At 39.3% G+C, this 20238-nt stretch overlaps 1 protein-coding gene across 3 annotated transcripts in view; it reads left to right on the top strand.

The window, feature by feature from the left end:
* R3HDM1 (R3H domain containing 1) overlaps positions 1-19167 on the top strand; it is a 95218-nt gene extending 76051 nt beyond the window's left edge. For 2 of the 3 annotated variants that reach the window (XM_068968042.1, XM_068968041.1), the window contains 6 exons: positions 11352-11455; positions 13401-13570; positions 15012-15156; positions 16559-16641; positions 16969-17053; positions 17936-19167. In XM_068968042.1, the coding sequence (XP_068824143.1) occupies positions 11352-11455; positions 13401-13570; positions 15012-15156; positions 16559-16641; positions 16969-17053; positions 17936-18297 (949 nt within the window). In that variant the 3' untranslated portion in view covers positions 18298-19167. The remainder of the gene's footprint in view (positions 1-11351; positions 11456-13400; positions 13571-15011; positions 15157-16558; positions 16642-16968; positions 17054-17935) is intronic. The other variant, XM_068968040.1, reaches the window with a different exon arrangement.
* Positions 19168-20238: the final 1071 nt, after the last annotated feature.

Below are 20238 nucleotides of genomic sequence, written 5' to 3'. Positions count from 1 at the left end.
TTATCAGTTTCTACATGAGTTTGTTTTGGCAGTTTGTATGTTTCTAGGAGCTTGATCTATTTTCTTGGTATACAGTTTTTTATACTATTTCATTATCCTTTTTATTTCTGTAGTCTGTAGTAGTCTCCCTTCTTTGTTTCTGATTCTAGTAATTTGAGTTTTCCTTCCTTTTTTCTTGATCAGTTAAACAGAAAGTTGTCATTATTGATCTTTTCAATGATCCAGCCCTTGGTTTCTATTCATTTTCTCTTTTCTGTTCTCTGTTTTGTTTATTCCCATTATAATCTTTCTTCTTCACTTCCTTTGGTTGCTTTAAGCTTGGTGATCTCTCCCCCAGGCCACCCCCAGTGTCTTAACATGAAAATGAAGATTATTGATCTGAGATTTTTTTTTTTAATTTTGTTTACTTATTTTTGGTTTTACTGGGTCTTCATTGCTGCATGCAGGCTTTCTCTAGTTGTGGCAAGCCCAGCATAGCCCCCACTCTCCATTTGTGGCGCATGAAGTTCTCATTTTCTGTGCCTTCTCTTATTATGGAGCATGGACTCTGTGGGATACAGGCTTCAATAGTTGTGGCACACAAGCTTGTTGGTTGCAGCACATGGACTCTAGAGTGCATGGGCCTACACAGTTGTGGCTCACAGCCTTAGTTGACCCATGGCGTGTGGAATCTTCCCAGACCAGAGATTGAACCCATGTCCCCTGCATTGGCAGGTGGATTCTTTACTACTGCACCACTAATGAAGTACTTTCTTCCTTTTTAATATTGGCATTTACGATATAATTTTCCCTCTAAACTCTTGCTGTATCAGCATTCCATAAGGTTTGGTGTGTTATGTTTTCATTCATCCCAAAGTATTTTCTGGTTTCTGTTCTGATTTCTTTTTTGACCTATTGGTAGCTTAGTATTGTAATGTTTAATTTGTGCTTACATGTGTGTGTCCCAATTGTATCCTGCTGTTGGTTTCTAATTTCATTTCTTCGTTGTTGGAGAATTTACTTTTTATTATTTCTGTCCTTTTAAAATTATTGAAGTTCACTTTATCGCCCAGCATATGGTCTATCCTAGAGAATATTCCACGTATACTTGAAAAGATTGTAAGTTCTGTTATTGTTGGAGAGTGTTGTGTGGATGTCTTTTAGGTCTAGTTAGTTTGTAGTGTTGTCCAGGGTTTCTGTTCCTTGTTGATCTTCTGTATTGTTGGTCTGTTCCTTGCTGAAAGTGTAGTATTGGGAATTCCCTGGCAGTCCGGTGGTTAGGACTCCACACTTTGACTGCCATGCACCTGGGTTCAATCCCTGGTTGGGGAACTAAAATCCAGCAAGCTGTTGAGTTAAGAAAATGTTATATTGAAGTCTCCAACTACTATCATTGAATTGTATGTTTCTCCTTTCATTTTGCAATGTATGTCTCACGTATTGCTCCTTTAGTAGGAGCTGATAAGTTTATAACTGTTACATATTCCTGATCTTTTTTTCATTATGAAATGCTTTGTCTCGTACAGTTTTTGCCTCAAAGTCTGATTTGTGTGATATTAATATAGACACACCAGCTTTCTTACTATTTATTTGACGTATCTTTTACTGTCCTTTTGTTTTCAGCCTTCGTGTCTCCTATAGACAGCATATATTAATAGTTGGATCATTTTTTACCCTTCTGACATCTGTCTTTTGGTTGAATTGTTTAATGCATTCACATTTAATGTTATTACTGATGTACTTGCCTTATGTCTGCCATTTTGATTTTGTTATTTATTTCCTCTGTCTAGAGGGCTTTTTTTTTTAGTGTTTTTTCTAGGATTTATCATGTGTGTCTTAACCTATCCAATCAGCTTCTGACTTAGGCTAGCTTAATTCTAGTGAAATAGAGAAAAGTTACTCCTACATAACTGCTCTTTTCCCCTACTTCTCCTGATATTCTTGTTATGCATATTATATTAATGTTACAAACACAATACATTGTTATAATGATAATTACCTTACCATCAGTAGGCATTTTGTTAGCCCATACAGCTTTGTTCCTATCCACATCCTTTGTGCTATTATTGGCACATGTGTTACATTTCTGTATGTTATAGGTCTGGCATTACATTATGTACATATTATTTTATACATTTGCTTCTTAAATCAGAAAAAAAGGGAAAATGTTCGTTTCTGCTATCTTTCCAAGTACATGAATACCTGTACTTGGTTGTGTTAGTTTGTTCAAGCTGCCGCAACGAAATATCGTAGACTAGGTGTGGCATAAACAACAGAAGTTTATTTTCTCATTGTTCTGGATACTGAAAGTCCAAGATCAAGGTACCAGAAGGGTTGATACATGCTGAAGGCTCTTCCCTTGATTTGTAGATGGCCACTTTTCTCATTGTGAGCTCATTTGGTGTTTCTTCAGTGTGTTCAAGCAGAAGGAGAACAAGCTCCCTGATGTCTTCTTGTACGAGCACTAATCCCATTGGACCAGGGCCGCACCCACATGACCTCATCTAACCCTAGTTACCTCTCCATGGCCCCATTTCCAAATACCATTGTATTAGGTTACGGCTTCAACATATGAATCTGGGAGATGCAAACATTAAGACCATAATACTGTACTTTCTGTGTTTATTCTAGTTAGTGCCTACTGTAAGGTGTGCCAGCAACAAATTCTCAGTTTTTACTTAGAGTCTTTGTTTTGCCTTCATTTTGGAAAATAGCTTTACTGAATTTAAGAATCTTTGCTGACAGGTATTTTTCCTTGACCATTTTGAGTATGTTATCCCACTGCCTTCTGACTTTCATAGTGTCTGCTTAGAAGTCAGCTGTAAATCTTACTGGGGTTATATTATAAATAACTAATCATTTTTCTTATACTGCTTGTCTTTGACTTTCAGTATTTTTACTGTGGTATCTCTTTGGGTCTCTGCATTTATTCTGCTAAAAGCGTTTTCAGGATCCTGGATGAATAGGTCATTGTTTTTTTTTCAATAAATTTGAACTGTTTTCAGCCATTTTTTCTTGGAATATCTTTTCTGCTCTCATCTCTGATAATCCCCATTATATGTGTGTTAGTTTATTTAACAATGCCCCACATTTCTCTGGAGCTCTTTTTTCTGTGTCCTTATTTCTCTCTTCTTTAGCTTGTGTAATCTTTCAGTCTGTCTCCAAGTTCATTTATTCTTTCTTCTGCCAATGAACATCTGCTGCTGGGCCTTTCTAGTGAATTTTATATTTTAGCAGTTTTTTAACTCCATAATATCCATTTGGTACCTTTTAATATAATATAAAATGGACTGTAATGGGTGAATTTAACTCAGATGACCATTATATCTACTACTGCGAGCAGGAATCCTTACAAGAAATGGAGTAGCCATCATGGTCAACAAAAGAGTCTGAAATGCAGTACATGGATGCAATCTCAAAAACGACAGAATGATCTCTGTTCGTTTCCAAGGCAAACCATTCAGTATCAGAGTAATCCAAGTCTGTGCCCCAACAAGTAATGCTGAAGAAGCTGAAGTTGAATGGTTCTATGAAGACCTACAAGACCTTTTAGAACTAACACCCAAAAAAGATGTCCTTTTCATTATAGGGGACTGGAATGCAAAAGTAAGAAGTCAAGAAACACCTGGAGTAACAGTCAAATTTGGCCTTGGAATATGGAATGAAGCAGGGCAAAGACTAACAGAGTTTTGCCAAGAAAATGCACTGGTCATAGCAAACACCCTCTTCCAACAACACAAGAGAAGACTCTACACATGGACATCACCAAATGGGTCAACACCGAAATCAGATGGATTATATTCTTTGCAGCCAAAGATGGAGAAGCTCTGTATAGTCAGCAAAAACAAGACCGGGAGCTGACTGTGGCTCAGAACATGAACTCTTTTTTGCCAAATTCAGACTTAAATTGAAAAAAGTAGAGAAAACCACTAGACCATTCAAGTATGACCTAAATCAAATCCCTTATGATTATACAGTGGAAGTGAGAAATAGATTTAAGGGACTAGATCTGATAGAGTGCCTGATGAACTATGGACTGAGGTTCATGACATTGTACAGGAGACAGGGATCAAGACCATCCCTGTGGAAAAGAAATGCAAAAAAGCAAAATGGCTGTCTGGGGAGACCTTACAAATAGCTGTGAAAAGAAGAGAAGCGAAAAGCCAAGGAGAAAAGGAAAGATATAAGCATCTGAATGCAGAGTTCCAAAGAATAGCAAGAAGAGATAAGAAAGCCTTCTTCAGTGATCAATGCAAAGAAATAGAGGAAAAGAACAGAATGGGAAAGACTAGAGATCTCTTCAAGAAAATTAGAGATACCAAGGGAACATTTCATGCAAAGAAGGGCTCGATAAAGGACAGAAATGGTGTGGACCTAACAGAAGCAGAAGATATTAAGAAGAGGTGGCAAGAATACACAGAAAGAAGAACTATACAAAAAAGATCTTCACAACCCAGATAATCACGATGGTGTGATCACTCACCTAGAGCCAGACATCCTGGAATGTGAAGTCAAGTGGGCCTTAGAAAGCATCACTACGAACAAAGCTACTGGAGGTGATAGAATTCCAGTTGAGCTGTTTCAAATCCTGAAAGATGATGCTGTGAAAGTGCTGCACTCAATATGCCAGCAAATTTGGAAAACTCAGCAGGGGCCACAGGACTAGAAAAGGTCAGTTTTCATTCCAATCCCAAAGAAAGGCAATGCCAAAGAATGCTCAAACTACCGCACAATTGCACTCATCTCACACACTAGTAAAGTAATGCTCAAAATTCTCCAAGCCAGGCTTCAGCAGTATGTGAACCATGAACTTCCAGATGTTCAAGCTGATTTTAGAAAAGGCAGAAGAACCAGAGATCTAATTGCCAGCATTTGCTGGATCATCGAAAAAGCAAGAGAGTTCCAGAAAAACATCTATTTCTGCTTTATTGACTATGCCAAAGCCTTTGACTGTGTGGATGACAATAAACTCTCGAAAATTCTGAAAGAGATGGGAATACCAGACCACCTGACCTGCCTCTTGAGAAACCTATATGCAGGTCAGGAAGCAACAGTTAGAACTGGACATGGAACAACAGACTGGTTCCAAATAGGAAAAGGAGTATGTCAAGGCTGTATATTGTCACCCTGCTTATTTAACTTCTATGCAGAGTACATCATGAGAAACACTGGGCTGGAAGAAGCACAAGCTGGAATCAAGATTGCCGGGAGAAATATCAATAACCTCAGATATGCAGATGACACCACCCTTATGGCAGAAAGGGAAGAGGAATAAAAAGCCTCTTGATGAAAGTGAAAGAGGAGAGTGAAAAAGTTGGCTTAAAGCTCAATATTCAGAAAACGAAGATCACGGCATCTGTTCCCATCACTTCATGGGAAATAGATGGGGAAACAGTGTCAGACTTAATTTTGGGGGCTCCAAAATCACTGCAGATAGTGACTGCAGCCATGAAATTAAAAGACACTTACTCCTTGGAAGAAAAGTTATGACCAATCTAGATAGCATATTGAAAAGCAGAGACATTACTTTGCCAACAAAGGTCCGTCTAGTCAAGGCTATGGTTTTTCCAGTGGTCACATATGGATGTGAGAGTTGGACCGTGAAGAAAGCTGAGCACCGAAGAATTGATGCGTTTGAACTGTGGTGTTGAAGAAGGCTCTTGAGAGTCCCTTGGACTGCAAGGAGATCCAATCAGTCCATTCTGAAGGAGATCAGCCCTGGGATTTCTTTGGAAGGAATGATGCTAAAGCTGAAACTCCAATGCTTTGGCCACCTCATGCGAAGAGTTGACTCATTGGAAAAGACTCTGATGCTGGGAGGGACTGGGGGCAGGAGGAGAAAAGGACGACAGAGGATGAGATGGCTGGATGGCATCACTGATTCGATGGACATGAATCTGAGTGAACTCCAGGAGTTGGTGATGGACAGGGAGGCCTGGCGTTTTGAAATTCATGGGGTCTCAAGGAGTCAGACACGACTGAGTAACTGAACTGACTGAATATAATTTCTCTCTCTTTTATTAATATTCTCTATTTGTTAATGCAGCCTTGTCACCATTCCATCTTTACTTCCTTAATCATGATTTCCTTTGTTTCTGTGAACATGTCTATAATGACTATACTGTGGTCTTTCTGATAAATGTGAAAAGTCTTTCTCGTAGGCACTTTCTGTTCCCTGCTTGTGTCCAAAGTAAGGGTTACACTTTCCAGTTTATTTGCCTACCTTGTAATATTTTTAATTGGATATCTTAAATAATGTAGCCAGTCTGGTTATTGTTGTTCACTTGTTAATTTGTTCACTGACTGACTGGATTACTTTAGTGAAGTCTATTTAAGCTTCCCAGCACACCAAATGTTCAGCCTCTGATGTTGTTCCTCTAGTAGGGAAGGCTACTTTGGGTATTCTCACAAGTCATCCTAGAATCACAGTGGTTTTGCTAGGACTCTGTTTCTCTTTTTCCTTGACAATATCCACTAACTGCCAGCTGACTACTCTGTTGCTTCCAATTGAATGCTCTGACTCACAGATTGCTCTACAAAGTAATTCAATCAAAATCTGGCTCCTTTGAAGGAAAAGTTTTTGTAGTCAGTATTTGGTTTTTATTCTGCCCTAAGAAAGGATCATTCCTGCTGTATTTTTGCCTATTTCCTTCCTACGAACTAGCAGGCCTACAGTTTAGCCTGAATCTTATATCTCCTCCCAGTTGTCTTTATCACACCCACTCCTGTTCTTGAAGGGAACAACTACCCACTCCAGTATTCTTGTCTGGAGAATTCCATGGACAGAGGAGCCTGGCAGGCAGGGGTCCATGGGATTGCAAAGAGTCAGACAAGACTGAGCGACTTTCTCTTTTCGCTGTTCTTGAAAGCACCTGTAGGCATGAACGTCTTCCCTCTCTGTTACAATTGAAGACCATTCTTTTGAGAAAACATTAGATGCTATCTGTTTTATGACCTGTTTTCTCCGCAGAAATCTCTGAGCCAGGGCTCAGAAGCTGGGGGTGTGGACAGTGATTAGCTTTTCTTGAGATAACACCCTACCCTATAAGCTGATCACTTGGTGGAGGGTGAGGAGACCACAGCCTAGGATCACTGGCATGAAATCACCACTTCATGAGATGGGGCAAGGGTAATCTGACCAGAACCCCAGTATTCTCAGCACACCACACCCACAGTAGATCCTCTGTCCTATACATGGATTGTGAAGGAAAAGGAGTTCTCGTCTCTCAACTTCATTCACTCAGGATTTAGCTTCAGCAGCAGGTACCTGGGAGCAGGATGAGAAAGCTGACATACCACTCTTAGGAAGAAACCCTCCCTCTGGGTGTTGTGGGGAGAGGGAGCTCTGTGTTCTTTGCTGCAGTGGTCTTGAGTAGGCTGTTTTCACTGAGAGAAGCAGGAGGGGGTGATATTATTTCAAATACCAGACTCATCTTTCTTACCAGCTTTTCATAGACGTTCTTGAATAGATGTTTCTATTTTGCTTTCCATCCTTAGGATCATTTCTATCACCTTTAATAGCTTTCACCAGTCTCAGTGGGGAGATAAGGTGAGTAAACTCAAGCTGTTGTGCCAGAAGTCACTCTCTAATAGGTGAAATTTGGTTCAAAAAATAAGAAATTGTATTATTTGGCCTCCTATCTTTTGAAATTATTTTAAAAGATTTTATGAAGCTGTTTGAGAAATGGGATGCCTCTTCTCCAGCTATATCACACAGCAGGTGTACAAGCATCTTCCTGAGTGCCAGTGGCAATGTTACAGTCTCACAGTAGGAGCAGACTTAATAAGTAGCTAAGGTATTCTCAAAAAGAGCACCTTAGGACCAGCTGTACTGAAACTAAAATTACTGTTTGGTGAATGTTTTCTGCCACTTCAGTGAGCTAGTAAAGTGATATATCCATAGGTCCACTAACATAGGTGCTTGATGAGACCCAGTTTATACTAGTGGGTTGGTGAGAATATGGCCCATTTCAAACTCGGTCATTCACCAGAAGCACTATAGATATCTTTGTGTTTGATTGTGTTTGATAACAGCTGCCCATAAATGGCATCTTTCATGTAAAGTATGCAGTGCAGACCCTCTGGTCTCATTCAAGTACTTGAAAACTACAAGTTTGTTTTTAAGGAAAACATTAGCCCTTACTGCAAGTATTTCTGCATCATCCCGTCTATTTTTTAAAGGGAAGTAATCCTCTCTTTGGGCAAGAGTTCCCTTTTATCCTCTCAGTTACCCAGTAAAATATGAACTGTGTTTCATATCTTCTGTCAAAGGACTACATTCCTCTGTAATTAACTACTTGCTTTAAATTCATCATAGAATGCAATTATGATATGTCTGTAATCCAGCACCTGCCAAAAGCTTACATTCTTGCTTCCTTTATCATCCTGGCAGAGTCTTATAATTCTCTGGATTCAACAGTTTGTCTTAGCTGCCAGGATACAAAGTAGATTCAGTTCTCAGTGAAAGCAACAATCTTATCCTAGATGTCCCGACACCTTTTTGTTTTGTCTCTGAAATATTAATATTTTCTCTGTTTTTTAGTCTACATAGTTTCGTTTTTTCCACTATTTCAGATTGAAAATAGGTGAGCTATAAATGAAATACATCTAGGAATAGAAGCATTTAACCAGAAAACCTAAAAAAATCGACCATTTGCATTTAAGGGAAAACTCCAGATATTGGACAACAGAAGTTTTACTTGACATTCATTTTCATTAATTGAGCATATTAGTTTGGTCAAATTCAAATTGGTTGAGGGCTTATTTATATTGTCCTAAATAGACACCCTCTTCATAAAAAATAAATAAAGTGGAAATCACTTTGAATTACAAAACGCTTTTATGGCAGAAAGCTAATGTTTCTTCCAGAGAGAGCAAACCTGACTGAAGTCTGTCCTTCAGATGAATCAAAGGTGGTTTCTATTTCAGAAGATCACAGGCCATACTGCGACATCTGAAGAAGATTCAGATTATTAATTGATACTAAATCCCTAATACAACATTTAAAAGCAGAACCTTTCAAGCAGTTTTCATAGGGTATTTGTAGTGATTATAGAATGCATGCATGTTTTTGGAAAATGCAAAAGCAAGTATAAAGAGTCAGGAATCAGCAGATGCATCTACAACCCTAAGGTGGCTTCCGTTGCCATATTCATAGCACATTCGCTCAATCTTCCTTCTCATTGCATGTAGTTTTAGCGCGTCCCTGATAGCTCAGTTGGTAAAGAATCCACCTGTACTGCGGGAGGCCCCAGTTCAATTCCTGCATGGGGAAGATCTGCTGGAGAAGGGTTAGGCTACCCACTCCAGTATTGTTGGGCTTCCCTTGTGGCTTAGCTGGTAAAGAATCTGCCTGCAGTGCTGGAGACCTTGGTACGATCCCTGGGTAGGGAAGACCCCCTGGAGAAGGGAAAGTCTACCCACTCCAGTATTCTGGCCCAGAGAATTCCCTGAACTGTATAGTGCACAGGGTCGCAAAGCCTCAGACATGACTGAGCGACTTTCACTTTCATGTAGTTTTAACATAGTTAAGATCCTATTGGATTTTCATCCCAGTGAAGGAAGAAGAACCTAAAGTCCTTCTATCCTATGGTGTAGCTTTCTGTTCGACCCAGTCACTGTACATTTTACAAACTATGCCTGAGCTGTATTATTTCTACAGGTGGCTAGTACTCATAACACATTCTGATCATAATTAACATCAGTTTTAGAAAGTACTACTTTTCCAATTTGTCATATGGCCCAAAATCACTTTTTGTGAATTCGTCCCTTTGCATTCCTTTCTTACTGTTATTTAACTACACTGAGTTACTGCCACAGAAAACAGTAAAACTTTACATATTATTATTAGTTGGAGAATTGTCAGCCTGAGCTAGAGAATCATTTATAAACTTTTCATTACAGACATTTTAAAATATACATTAATGTAAATAGAAGTACACTGAAGCCCCCATGTACCATCACTTAGTTTCTGCATTTATTAATTAATAATAACTAATCTGTTTTCATTGAAACTTCTACTTCATCCTCCTCTCATGTTATTTTAAAATAGACCGAAGTATTGTATTATTTCATTTATGAGTATTTCATTATAGGCATCTCTAAAAGGTTTTTTTAAACCTATGTAGCTTAAGAGTACTATTTCACATTCTAAAAAATTTAACAATTAATTTCTTAATTATATCAAATACCCAGTTGGTCTTTGTTTTAGAATACTGCTTATGTTTTCACACACTTGTGTTGTAGAGTGTCCCAGAACCTGAATCTGACTGATTGTGTCATCATGGTGTTAACATGTCTCCCTGTGTTCTTTGTAATTCAATCGTTGGCTCAAATGTGTATTTTTGATGCAGTTATGTGAGATGTAAATGCAGAAAGTGATTAAAGCTATATTAAGAAATAAAATACTATGTAAAGAAAATTGACTTAAATAATGAAAAAAGGATGGTAACAGGGTTTTATAGTAAATGAAGATAGTTTCCAGTTACTTCAGAATTCTCAGAATTCACAGTATTGCTCTATGAGTTTCACTTTTTTCCTGAAAAATTGTTAAACAGGGAAAACCTTAAAGACATTTTACAATAACAGCCTTTTATTTTTGTCAGTATTTATATTAGAATGTCAGAATCATGTTCTAGTGTTTATTTTATTCCTTATATATTACATTTTTTAAGGAATAAAATCTTTTTTCTGTCTCATCATTGTCCAACTGCATATTTTCTTTTCTAAAATATAGCTTGCTGCTACTGCTGCTAAGTCGCCTCAGTCATGTCCGACTCTGTGCAACCCCATAGATGGCAGCCCATGAGGCTCCCCCGTCCCTGGGATTCTCCAGGCAGGAACACTGGAGTGGGTTGCCGTTTCCTTCTCCAATGCATGAAAGTGAAAAGTGAAAGTGAAGTCACTCAGTCGTGTCCGACTCTTAGTGACCCCATGGACTGCAGCCCACCAGGCTCCTCCGTCCATGGGGTTTTCCAGGCAAGAGTACTGGAGTGGGGTGCCATTGCCTTCTCCAAAATACAGCTTAGAGAGATTCAAATAAAGTACTTTTTTATTTTGTAAAATTAGTGAGTTTTTTCTTTTTAAAATAATTACTTGAACAGTACAAAAACCCTATTTAGAATAAGTTTTAAAGAATAAGAGCAATAAAATCAGCAGGGTTTTTTTTATATCTTATAAAAACTGATTTTTATTCAAAAAGTAATTACATATAACTCACAATTTATGAGTTAATTTGACTTGTACTAAGCTTACTACTTGAAAAATAATTTATTTTTAATAAATTTCCAGGAGTGTTCATTCAAAGAGTCTTTACAGTCATCTCCATCTCATTGTGCTGTGTTTTTGTATTTGTTTTATTTTTTTCCCCATAGCTCATCAGTAGGTTACTTGCAACATCCAGGATCAGAACAAGTACAGTTTCCTCGAACTACTTCACCATGCAATTCCCAGCAGCTCCAAAGCCACCAGTGTGCAGGTATGAATAGATAATTGGGGCCAGGGGGTAGGTGGCAGGGATGGTTTGTCCATTTGAGAAATAAGTTCCTTGGACATTTCTAGGAAAAAGGTTTTCAACTTGTTAGGTGCTGAGATATGCCCAGGATATTCAGGGCACATGAGAAGTCAGGTTTAACAGGTTCAGTCCACTTCTTCCCTTTCCCCTGCTACCAGTACCCCTGCTCTCTATTTTTCCTCAGGCTCGCCTTCCTGCCTGCCTCATTATTACTGATATTCTTTCTTTCATTATTCTTTGGGTTCTTCCTCGGAAATTCAACCACTTCCCAAGCTTCAACCTTGGCTTTTCGCCACTGTCTCCCAAATTTGTTTCTGCCACGACAAGACCACATAGCCAACTGCCTATTGGACATTTCCTAACCAGGAATATGTCAAAGGCACTTTAGGTTTAGTATTTCTCCCTTTTCATCCCTTTCTTCACCTTCCATATTGGGACCAGTACAGATTTCAAAATCCTAACTCTCTTCTGTTCTCCTCTTTCACACTTAGGCTGTCACCATTTCCTCAAATCCGTTACCTTCTTTCCTTCTTCACTGCTTCTCCTTTTGCTTCTTTTATGTTGTCCGCATACCCAGCCTTCCTCCTCCCCAACACGTACACACATACATACACAGTTCACGAATTCCCATCCCGAAACAGATGTCTCTTCATGTCATTCCTCTGAATTAAAAATTTGCATAGATTCTCCATTTCCACTCCCTGGTAATTAACCCTCAGAACTCTATTTCTAGAATGCACTATGCTTTTTCATGCCAAAGATACTTTTGTACCTGTTCTTCCCTCCTCCTGGTGTGCCGCTCCAGCATCCAATTGCCAAAATCCTGCGTACCTTTAAAATTTGACTCAGAAATCATGTCTTCTGCAAAGTCTTGCTCAGTCCTTAAAACTGAGTTTGTTGCTTTGTTTTCTCTGCTTCCTTAGTTTCTTAAACAATCCTTTGTCATAAGACCATATTTTATTGTAATGATCTGTTGACATATGTAATCTCTCGAAGAAACAGAGAAACAACAGATGATTATCAAATATATGACTAATAATGGCTGCATCAATCTGGGCTGCTGTGGCCAAGGAGAACCTTGAGATACTCCTAAGCAGTCAGCCCTTCTGTGGTGTGCCTAGCCAGGTCAGGTTGGTGCTAATTCTGGGGAACTGGAAATTCCCAGTACGGTTACTGCCGTGCAAACAGTGGTCCTGGAGGCAGGCCCCAGGGTACCTTCCCTTACACTGAAACGGTGAGTGGCAGTTACATTCCCAACACTAGTAGTGCTGCAGTACTGGTGCCACAGCAGGAATAAACCAGCTGTCAGTGGTTGTTCATGTGACTATTCCAGCTCTTTTAAAGTCAGCCACCGTGGTCTTCCTAGCCATTTTCAAATGAGAAAATACAGTAAAAGAGGGTAAATAATCTTCTCTGAGTCATAGGACATTTCAGAGCACTGAAATTATGCTTTCTGAATCCCATATGCCAAACTTTTCCCTACCACATGCAACTGTGTCACTCAAAAGATGTCTTTTTACCATATATCAAAATTTCTGTAGGGTACTTCTTTTTCCCAGCTTTCCTTTATGTATTTAGAATAATGCTTATTTGAAAATAAATTTACTTTAAAAATTAGGCACTTTTATAGGTCATATCATTGTGCTTCTCTCTACTAGGTCTTTTAGATAATTGGACGTTCCTGACCTATTATGTTTAGGATAAGTGTGATATTTAGGTCTATGGAGTCAATTTCAATGTTTTTTTAAACACACAACACTTGTCTGAAGCATCAAAGCTTAAATCTGGCTTACATAAATAACAATAAAATTTTGGTCCGATATAAAAGTATCGTCATTATCTTGGTGTTTAAAGAAACTAGCCATTTGCTAAAGTGTGCTAACTGCTGGGTCCTAATTCTGATTTTCAGTAGCACCGCCTCCACCTGGTGGCGGAATGGTGATGATGCAGCTCAGCGTACCAAACAATCCGCAGTCTCGTGCCCATTCACCCCCACAGTGGAAGCAGAACAAGTATTACTGTGATCACCAGAGAGGACAGAAGTGTGTGGAATTTAGTAGTGTAGACAATATTGTTCAGGTAAGATGCTTCTTTTGTCTATTTTAATTTTAAAACTTTCAACACTTAGTCACATAAGGTTGACCAACCTATAAGATTGATGCTGAATTTAAAATCTTTTCAAACAGATTAGTAAAGAAGTTTGGACATTCTCTATAGCCAGATAATTTAAATACTGTTTCCCAATGTTTGGATAATTAAACATTTTTTTAATTTAGAAATTAAGAAGATAAACTAGATCTGAATTTTATTAAAGAAAATGAATTAAGTTGCTATCTTGCCTTTCCCATATGAACTGCATTTTACTGTAACCAGAAGGTTGATGAGGGACGGCTCTTCATCATAGAAGAAATGCAGTCAATTAATCTAAAAACACTGATAGAATTTTAAAAGCGATATTTTGGAATCCTATTAAAGTAACGAACAAAGAAACATCAAAAACATCAGGAAAAGTTTTATGAGAAGCTTTCAAATAGGTAGATTAGACAGACAACACTTGAAGCAACTGATCGATTGTAGCATCAATTAAAGTGGGCCCACGTTCCATCTCTGATCAAGAAACTAAGGAATCCATAAGCTGTGCCTGGGCGGCCAAAGAAAATAGTACCTGAATCTAATCAAGCCTCTCTGAGTCTAGCTATTACTTTACAGAAAATACAGGAAGAAAATAAAAAACAGTTTATAGGTACCACAGATATTTTATTGGACAAATTGCCTATTTCTTTAACAAATGGCATTTTGAATCGAAGGATGAGTCTATTATAAATTTAAAGACTCAAGAGTTCTAACAGTCAGATGCAGTGTATGGGGATCTTCCTTGAATACCAGGCAAAAGACATTTTGGGGCAAAAAGTGAATAAATGTATTCAAAGTGCTAAACTTTAAAAAAAATAAACAACTGTCAACCAAGAATTTTATATCTAATAAAACTGTTCTTTAGAAGTGAGGGAGAAATTAAAAATTTCTAGATAAACAGAATTTGAGACCTGCCCTACCAGAAATTCTCAAAGAAGCCACTGCAGAGGGATATGAAAGTACAATACTAAACAGTAATATGAAGCCATACTAGGGGAGAAAACTCCCAGTTAAGTACATGGACAATTTTAAAAGCTAGGAAAATTCTACCAGTATGGTGTATAGTGTATATTTTCTAATGGAAAAGTATCTACAATACTATTTTAAAAGTACAAAAGTAAAATTCAAAAATAGGATGTATAGTCTGTTTCCATTTTTGTAAAGCAGATATATGGATACATGTGCATAGAAACAGTGTTACTAGTGTTTATCCTTGGGAATTGGAAATTATAAACTTCTGTACTGTTTTAATTTCTTAAATAACAAGCACCTATTATAATGTAATGTGTACATATTTGTAATCAGAAAGAATAAAAATTTCTGTCCAAAAGGAACTCTTCAAAAACCCTGACTAAAATGTTGACCTGTTTTCTTGATATAATTGCAGCACAGTCCTCAACTCAGTAGTCCCATTATTTCACCAGCTCAGTCACCAGCACCAGCTCAGCTGTCTACCCTGAAAACTGTCCGTCCCTCTGGACCACCACTTGCCATCATACCCCAGTTTTCTAGACCTTTTGTCTCTGGGCAAGGTAAGTGCAGAAAGCTAGTCACAGCCTCAGAGAATTTTAAGACATCCATTCACTCCCCATCAATTTGTAATTTACCTGATACTGCTACCTTCCCTTTTCCAAAGGACTGCATTTTCACCTTCCTCGGGCATTTTTCTTTGTTACCATTTTCTCTCCTAACCTTAATGTTTCATCACAATTAATAATTAATTAATGGTACTTACCTGGCAGTACACTGGTTAAGACTCTACACTTCCTCTGCAGGCATCACAGGTTTGATCCCTGGTTGGGGAACTAAGATCCCAAATGTCACAACTAAGCCCTGGCACAGCCAAGTAAATATATAAGTAAATATTTTAAAAATAATAATAATGTCTTAAAGAATCATTAAAAAGGAAAGTAGTATCTGAATTTTTAAGAACAAGCTATATGGTAATTTCAAAAAGGAAGACAAACAGATGTCCATTAAGCCCTTGAAAAGGTATTCAACATCATTCATTAAGGAAAGGAGTATTAAAATCTCAATGAAATACCACTTCACTCCCTCTTTGTGCTTAAAATTGTGTCTCTGGTCTCGGTGCTAAACCTTCTTGTTGTATCTGCCCTTCAGCTAGTGTTTAGGAAGGAGCAAGTATGTCGTGGGTGTGTTCTACCAGGGAGCTGCCCAAGCACCCTGACAGTGTTCATCAGAAAAGAGCTCCACACAGTGGCAAGAGGCTCACGCCTTGCTTGTCTCTATTAGGAAACTGTCAGGAGAAGCACTGTATGATTCCCTGAAGGTGCTCCCTTAGCACCCACCCATAAGCCTCCTCCAGACACTGAATGTGCTGCATTTGGGGACTTACGTTAAAATGAGACTACACAAACATTACAGACAAAACGTTTGCAGTCAGTGTGTGTGAAGCGCTTTCCATGGGATGACTCTAGGCACTAAGGTGTGAAATAAAATATATTTATAGTAATTAATAATGATTTGGGGGAGATAGCTTCATGTTTTTCCAAGGTTTCTTTTGTCCCTTGAATGTATGTTCCGTTCACTTTTAACCATCAGAGAAAATGTGGATTTTAGTATCTCAGACAGGTGGAATGAGTTCTTATAGTTCCTTTGGAGGATCGCACATAGAATGTTAAGGTTTACAGAGAAGTTTCTCTGCATGCTAACTTGTCTACCAGCTCCTCCCACTTCACCTCCTTCATAACTCTTGTTGTTAGTCCCTCCTGCTTGCAGAAGTTTACCCCAGCTCTTTGAAGGATATGTGGAGGCTTTTAATTTTTTAAAAAAAAGATGTCAATGCCTTCACTGTTTTATTCTATTTGGTAGAATATGTTCCCTCTCTCATCCTGAGACAACTGAGAAAACTCTGTGAAGTACTTTGTACCCGAATAAAGGAAAATGTGAAAGTGATTTTTTATTAACTTTCAGGAGATGCCAGATACCCGTTACTTGGCCAGACCCTGCAGTACAACCCTCCTGCTGTTCTGCACGGACACATTCCAGCCCAGCAGGTGTGAGAGCTGCTGCCCTGGCCCTACCGAGAGCAGAGTGAGGGAGAAGGTGGTAGGAGCATCAGTTCCCAGCACAGTCCAGATATGAGGGGTTGGGGGCGGGCGGCAGGAGGCATTGGGTGCCATTACTTAGAAAAGACTGACACCAAGTGATGGGCCAAAGTTCTGCTACCACTGAGACAGAATTCAGAAGGCCGGGAGGTTGGTTTTTTTTTTTCTTCTAAAGTACAAACCCCAGACTGAGTGCGGTTAGTGTTAAGTGGTCAGACACTGCCATTACATTTTGCAGCAGCATCAACCTTATTTCTCATGTTTGTGGATTTTCAGGGTCAATCTGGCAACAGGCATGGCAACCGAGGAAGGAAACAAGCCAAAAAAGCTGCATCCACCGACCTGGGTGCAGGAGAAGCAGGTGTGTCCCCAAGAGGCATACAGATGTGCTTCTATAAACTGCTGGCCTGAGAGTCTAAAACTGCCACACCACAGAAGTGGGTTTTCCTTGTCTAGAATCCTACACAAAGTCTTAGACAATTATGCTATCTATAAGGCAGGCTTCTTGAATGTTCTTTTAATTCTGTCTCATTTCAGGTTTGGGAGTACTGAAACAAAGGTAGGTTTAGGAGGAGTGCAGGGACCAAAGGGATTCGAAAGAGATGTGAGAGAGGAACAGGTAGAATGAAATGCATTGCCTCTATTCTTAGAGAAAGGAAGTATTCTTTACACCCTTCAGGCAGTATAGTCTGAAGAACAAATACACCTTTCTATGCAGAGGGCTTTCAAGTCTGTACCTTAACTTTCTATTCAGCAGCCTTGGGTTTGTTAGGGCAAGTGCTGTTTTAAAGATAACATACAGAATACTTCCCTTGTGGTCCAGTGGTTAAGGCTGCACTTCTCCAATGCAGGAGGCATGGGTTCCATCCCCCATCAGGGAACTGAGATCCCACGTGCCTCACGACACAGCCAAAAAATAAAAACTGAAGATAACATAGAATTTGACAATGGGAATTTGAAGTTCAGGAACCTGTACCCAGGATCACACACCTAGTCTGAAGAAGCCACTGCACAGGTTGCATTTTGTATGTGAGGCTGTGAGTGTGGCCGGTGGCATGGGCCTCTCTGCACCCCTTGCTTGGGGGTAAGTAAGAAATGTTTAGAAGATGGCCATACCAAGTATAACGTTGTGGATTTGAATGGTTTCAGAAAATTGTGTTCATTTCCTGTGTCATTTGAGTCTGCAGTACGTTCTGCCCACCTCTTGGTAACAGGGATTAATTCTCTACCTTTTCCATTCTAGTTGTTGGGAAGGTCTTGGAAATTACTGAACTCCCAGATGGAATAACTCGCATGGAAGCCGAGAAGCTCTTTGGGGAACTCTTTAAAATTGGCGCCAAGATCCGGTGGCTCCGGGACCCTCAGTCCCAGCCCCAAATGCGTCGCCACCCGCTCTGCTGTGGCAGTGGCGACAGCACTGTCAACCCCGAACGCTCGAAACCCAGTGACTTGGCCTCCACGTACACCGTCCTAGCCACATTCCCCTCCATCTCCGCTGCGCAGAATGCATTGAAGAAACAAATTAACTCGGTTAACAAGTTTAAGCTGAGAACAAGCAAGAAGCACTATGACTTTCACATTTTGGAAAGGGCAAGTTCTCAGTAACAGCCACCTCAGACCCTTGTGATCCCCCCATCGTCACCCATCTTTAACTGGTTTGGTATCGGGAGCTTCTGTTAACATGATAGAGACTCCTAAGATGTGTGGTCATGGCGTTACAACTTCTGATGACAGGCCGGTGATCCAGCAAAGAGGGGAAAAACACACATTTCACCCCCAAATGACTGTAGGAATCCACATCAGAATGATACAGAGTTAGCAGCTCTTTCTGAGGAAATGCTGTTCAAATGCCTCCTAACTTTTATAGTTATTTTGTTTTATATTTCTGAATTCTTGTATCAGATCCAAAGCTCTGTTGTACAGCAAATTATTCTTCAAAATGAGTACCACCAGTTGCAACCTGTATTTCTCTTTTGCAGCCAGCACAGTGTGACCCGACATAGAATTTGGGGGAATAAGAATGCAGGAGTGGAGTAGCCAAGTTAAAACTACATGCTGTCTTTTGGGGGGCCCAGTAGGTGACTAAGGAGAGCTCACAAACAAAAGATTACTCTTCCCCTGTATCTCTAAACACAAACAATTTCCAGAAAATAAAGAATTCCCTCATAGGGTCCTTTCCTTATTCACTTAGGTCATATGAACACTGTCAAGTAAATTATGTTCTTAACACTTCTTAATCACACCACTTAGATTCAAAGGGGAATAGGAATCATTCTAGGCAGGAAAATACTTCCACTTTTTTTTTTCAGTGTCCCTCCAATAACTAAATGCCACTTATTTGCATTCCCTTCCTTGTGGATTTTTTTTTTTTTTGGTCACCTGAGGAAATGCATTTGATGAGTGCTGGAAACTTCTTAAGTGGTTTAAAATGTGTTTTCATTGTTTGCAGCGGATCACTGGACATCAAAGATTCATTGCACTTATGAACAAGGAACCTTTTTTTCAATTTGCAAGGCTGTACAATGTGTGCTGATGCAAGCCTTTTTCAGTTCAAAAGAATAAATGTTTACAGATATATACCCACTTTGTCTTTTGTAAGTTAAAATCACCTTTTTAAATGAGAGTCAGTCCTGAAGACTTAACCTATCTTGAAGATTTCATTTTCAGACTTGGGGAAGATGAAAGACATTAAATCCCCTCACTTTACAAATATTCTACAAAGCATCAGTTTCTCTATGGGAGTGTTTTTTGTGGGTATGACTCATGTCATTTTGTCCTCTCATAAGTTAATACCAGTCAGTTGTAGACAATTGTGAGTATGAATGAATATATAGTGAGACAGGTGGAAACAACATTATGATCATTTATAGATAAAGAATTTGTGGTTTTAGCTGATGTTTTGAGCACCCAGTTGTCCAGTTTAGCTCAAGTTCTTTATAGAAAGCTTTCCCCACTTGTCAGCCCAGCAGAATCAAACTAGGAAACCCAAAATGGGGGTGAGGGGAAGGGGATTCTGACATCTGCAGGTTGCCTGGAGCCTGGCTGGCTTCCAGCCCAGACTAGGGGTTTACTTTTTGCAGCTCAAGAGCAATAGGTGTTACCAGACTCTGGGGCAGATGTTCTCTCCCTCTAGAGCATCTGCAAAGCCCTACTTTGTCCCAGGGAATCCCAAATCCACCGCCCGCCTGCGCACACACAAGCTGGTGTGTTGCGATTATGGATATTGCGCTCCTGAAAGCAGAAGTGGGAGCTGCCTCTCAGCCAAGTCAGATTAAGGAGCCAGACACAGAGAAGGAAGTAGGAAGGAGCGCTGTGGAAATCTCTCACTTCCAAGGACTGTTGAATTTTTAAATTCTTGACTGTAGAATGTCACAGATGGAGAGGATACATAATTAGGGCCAACACTGCAGCAGGAATTATTTAATCATGGAGGTGGAGACAAAACTACAATCCTGTGATTTATTTCAGTTCTCTGAATATTCTCTTAACTTTTGCTGTAGAAATCCTGGTAAAGTGAGGGGTTATTTTAATTGAGATATAATTGAC

This window comes from Capricornis sumatraensis, chromosome 3 (genome assembly GCF_032405125.1).
Source record: "Capricornis sumatraensis isolate serow.1 chromosome 3, serow.2, whole genome shotgun sequence".
NCBI lineage: Eukaryota > Metazoa > Chordata > Mammalia > Artiodactyla > Bovidae > Capricornis > Capricornis sumatraensis.
This window is presented reverse-complemented; position numbering and strand designations above follow the sequence as displayed.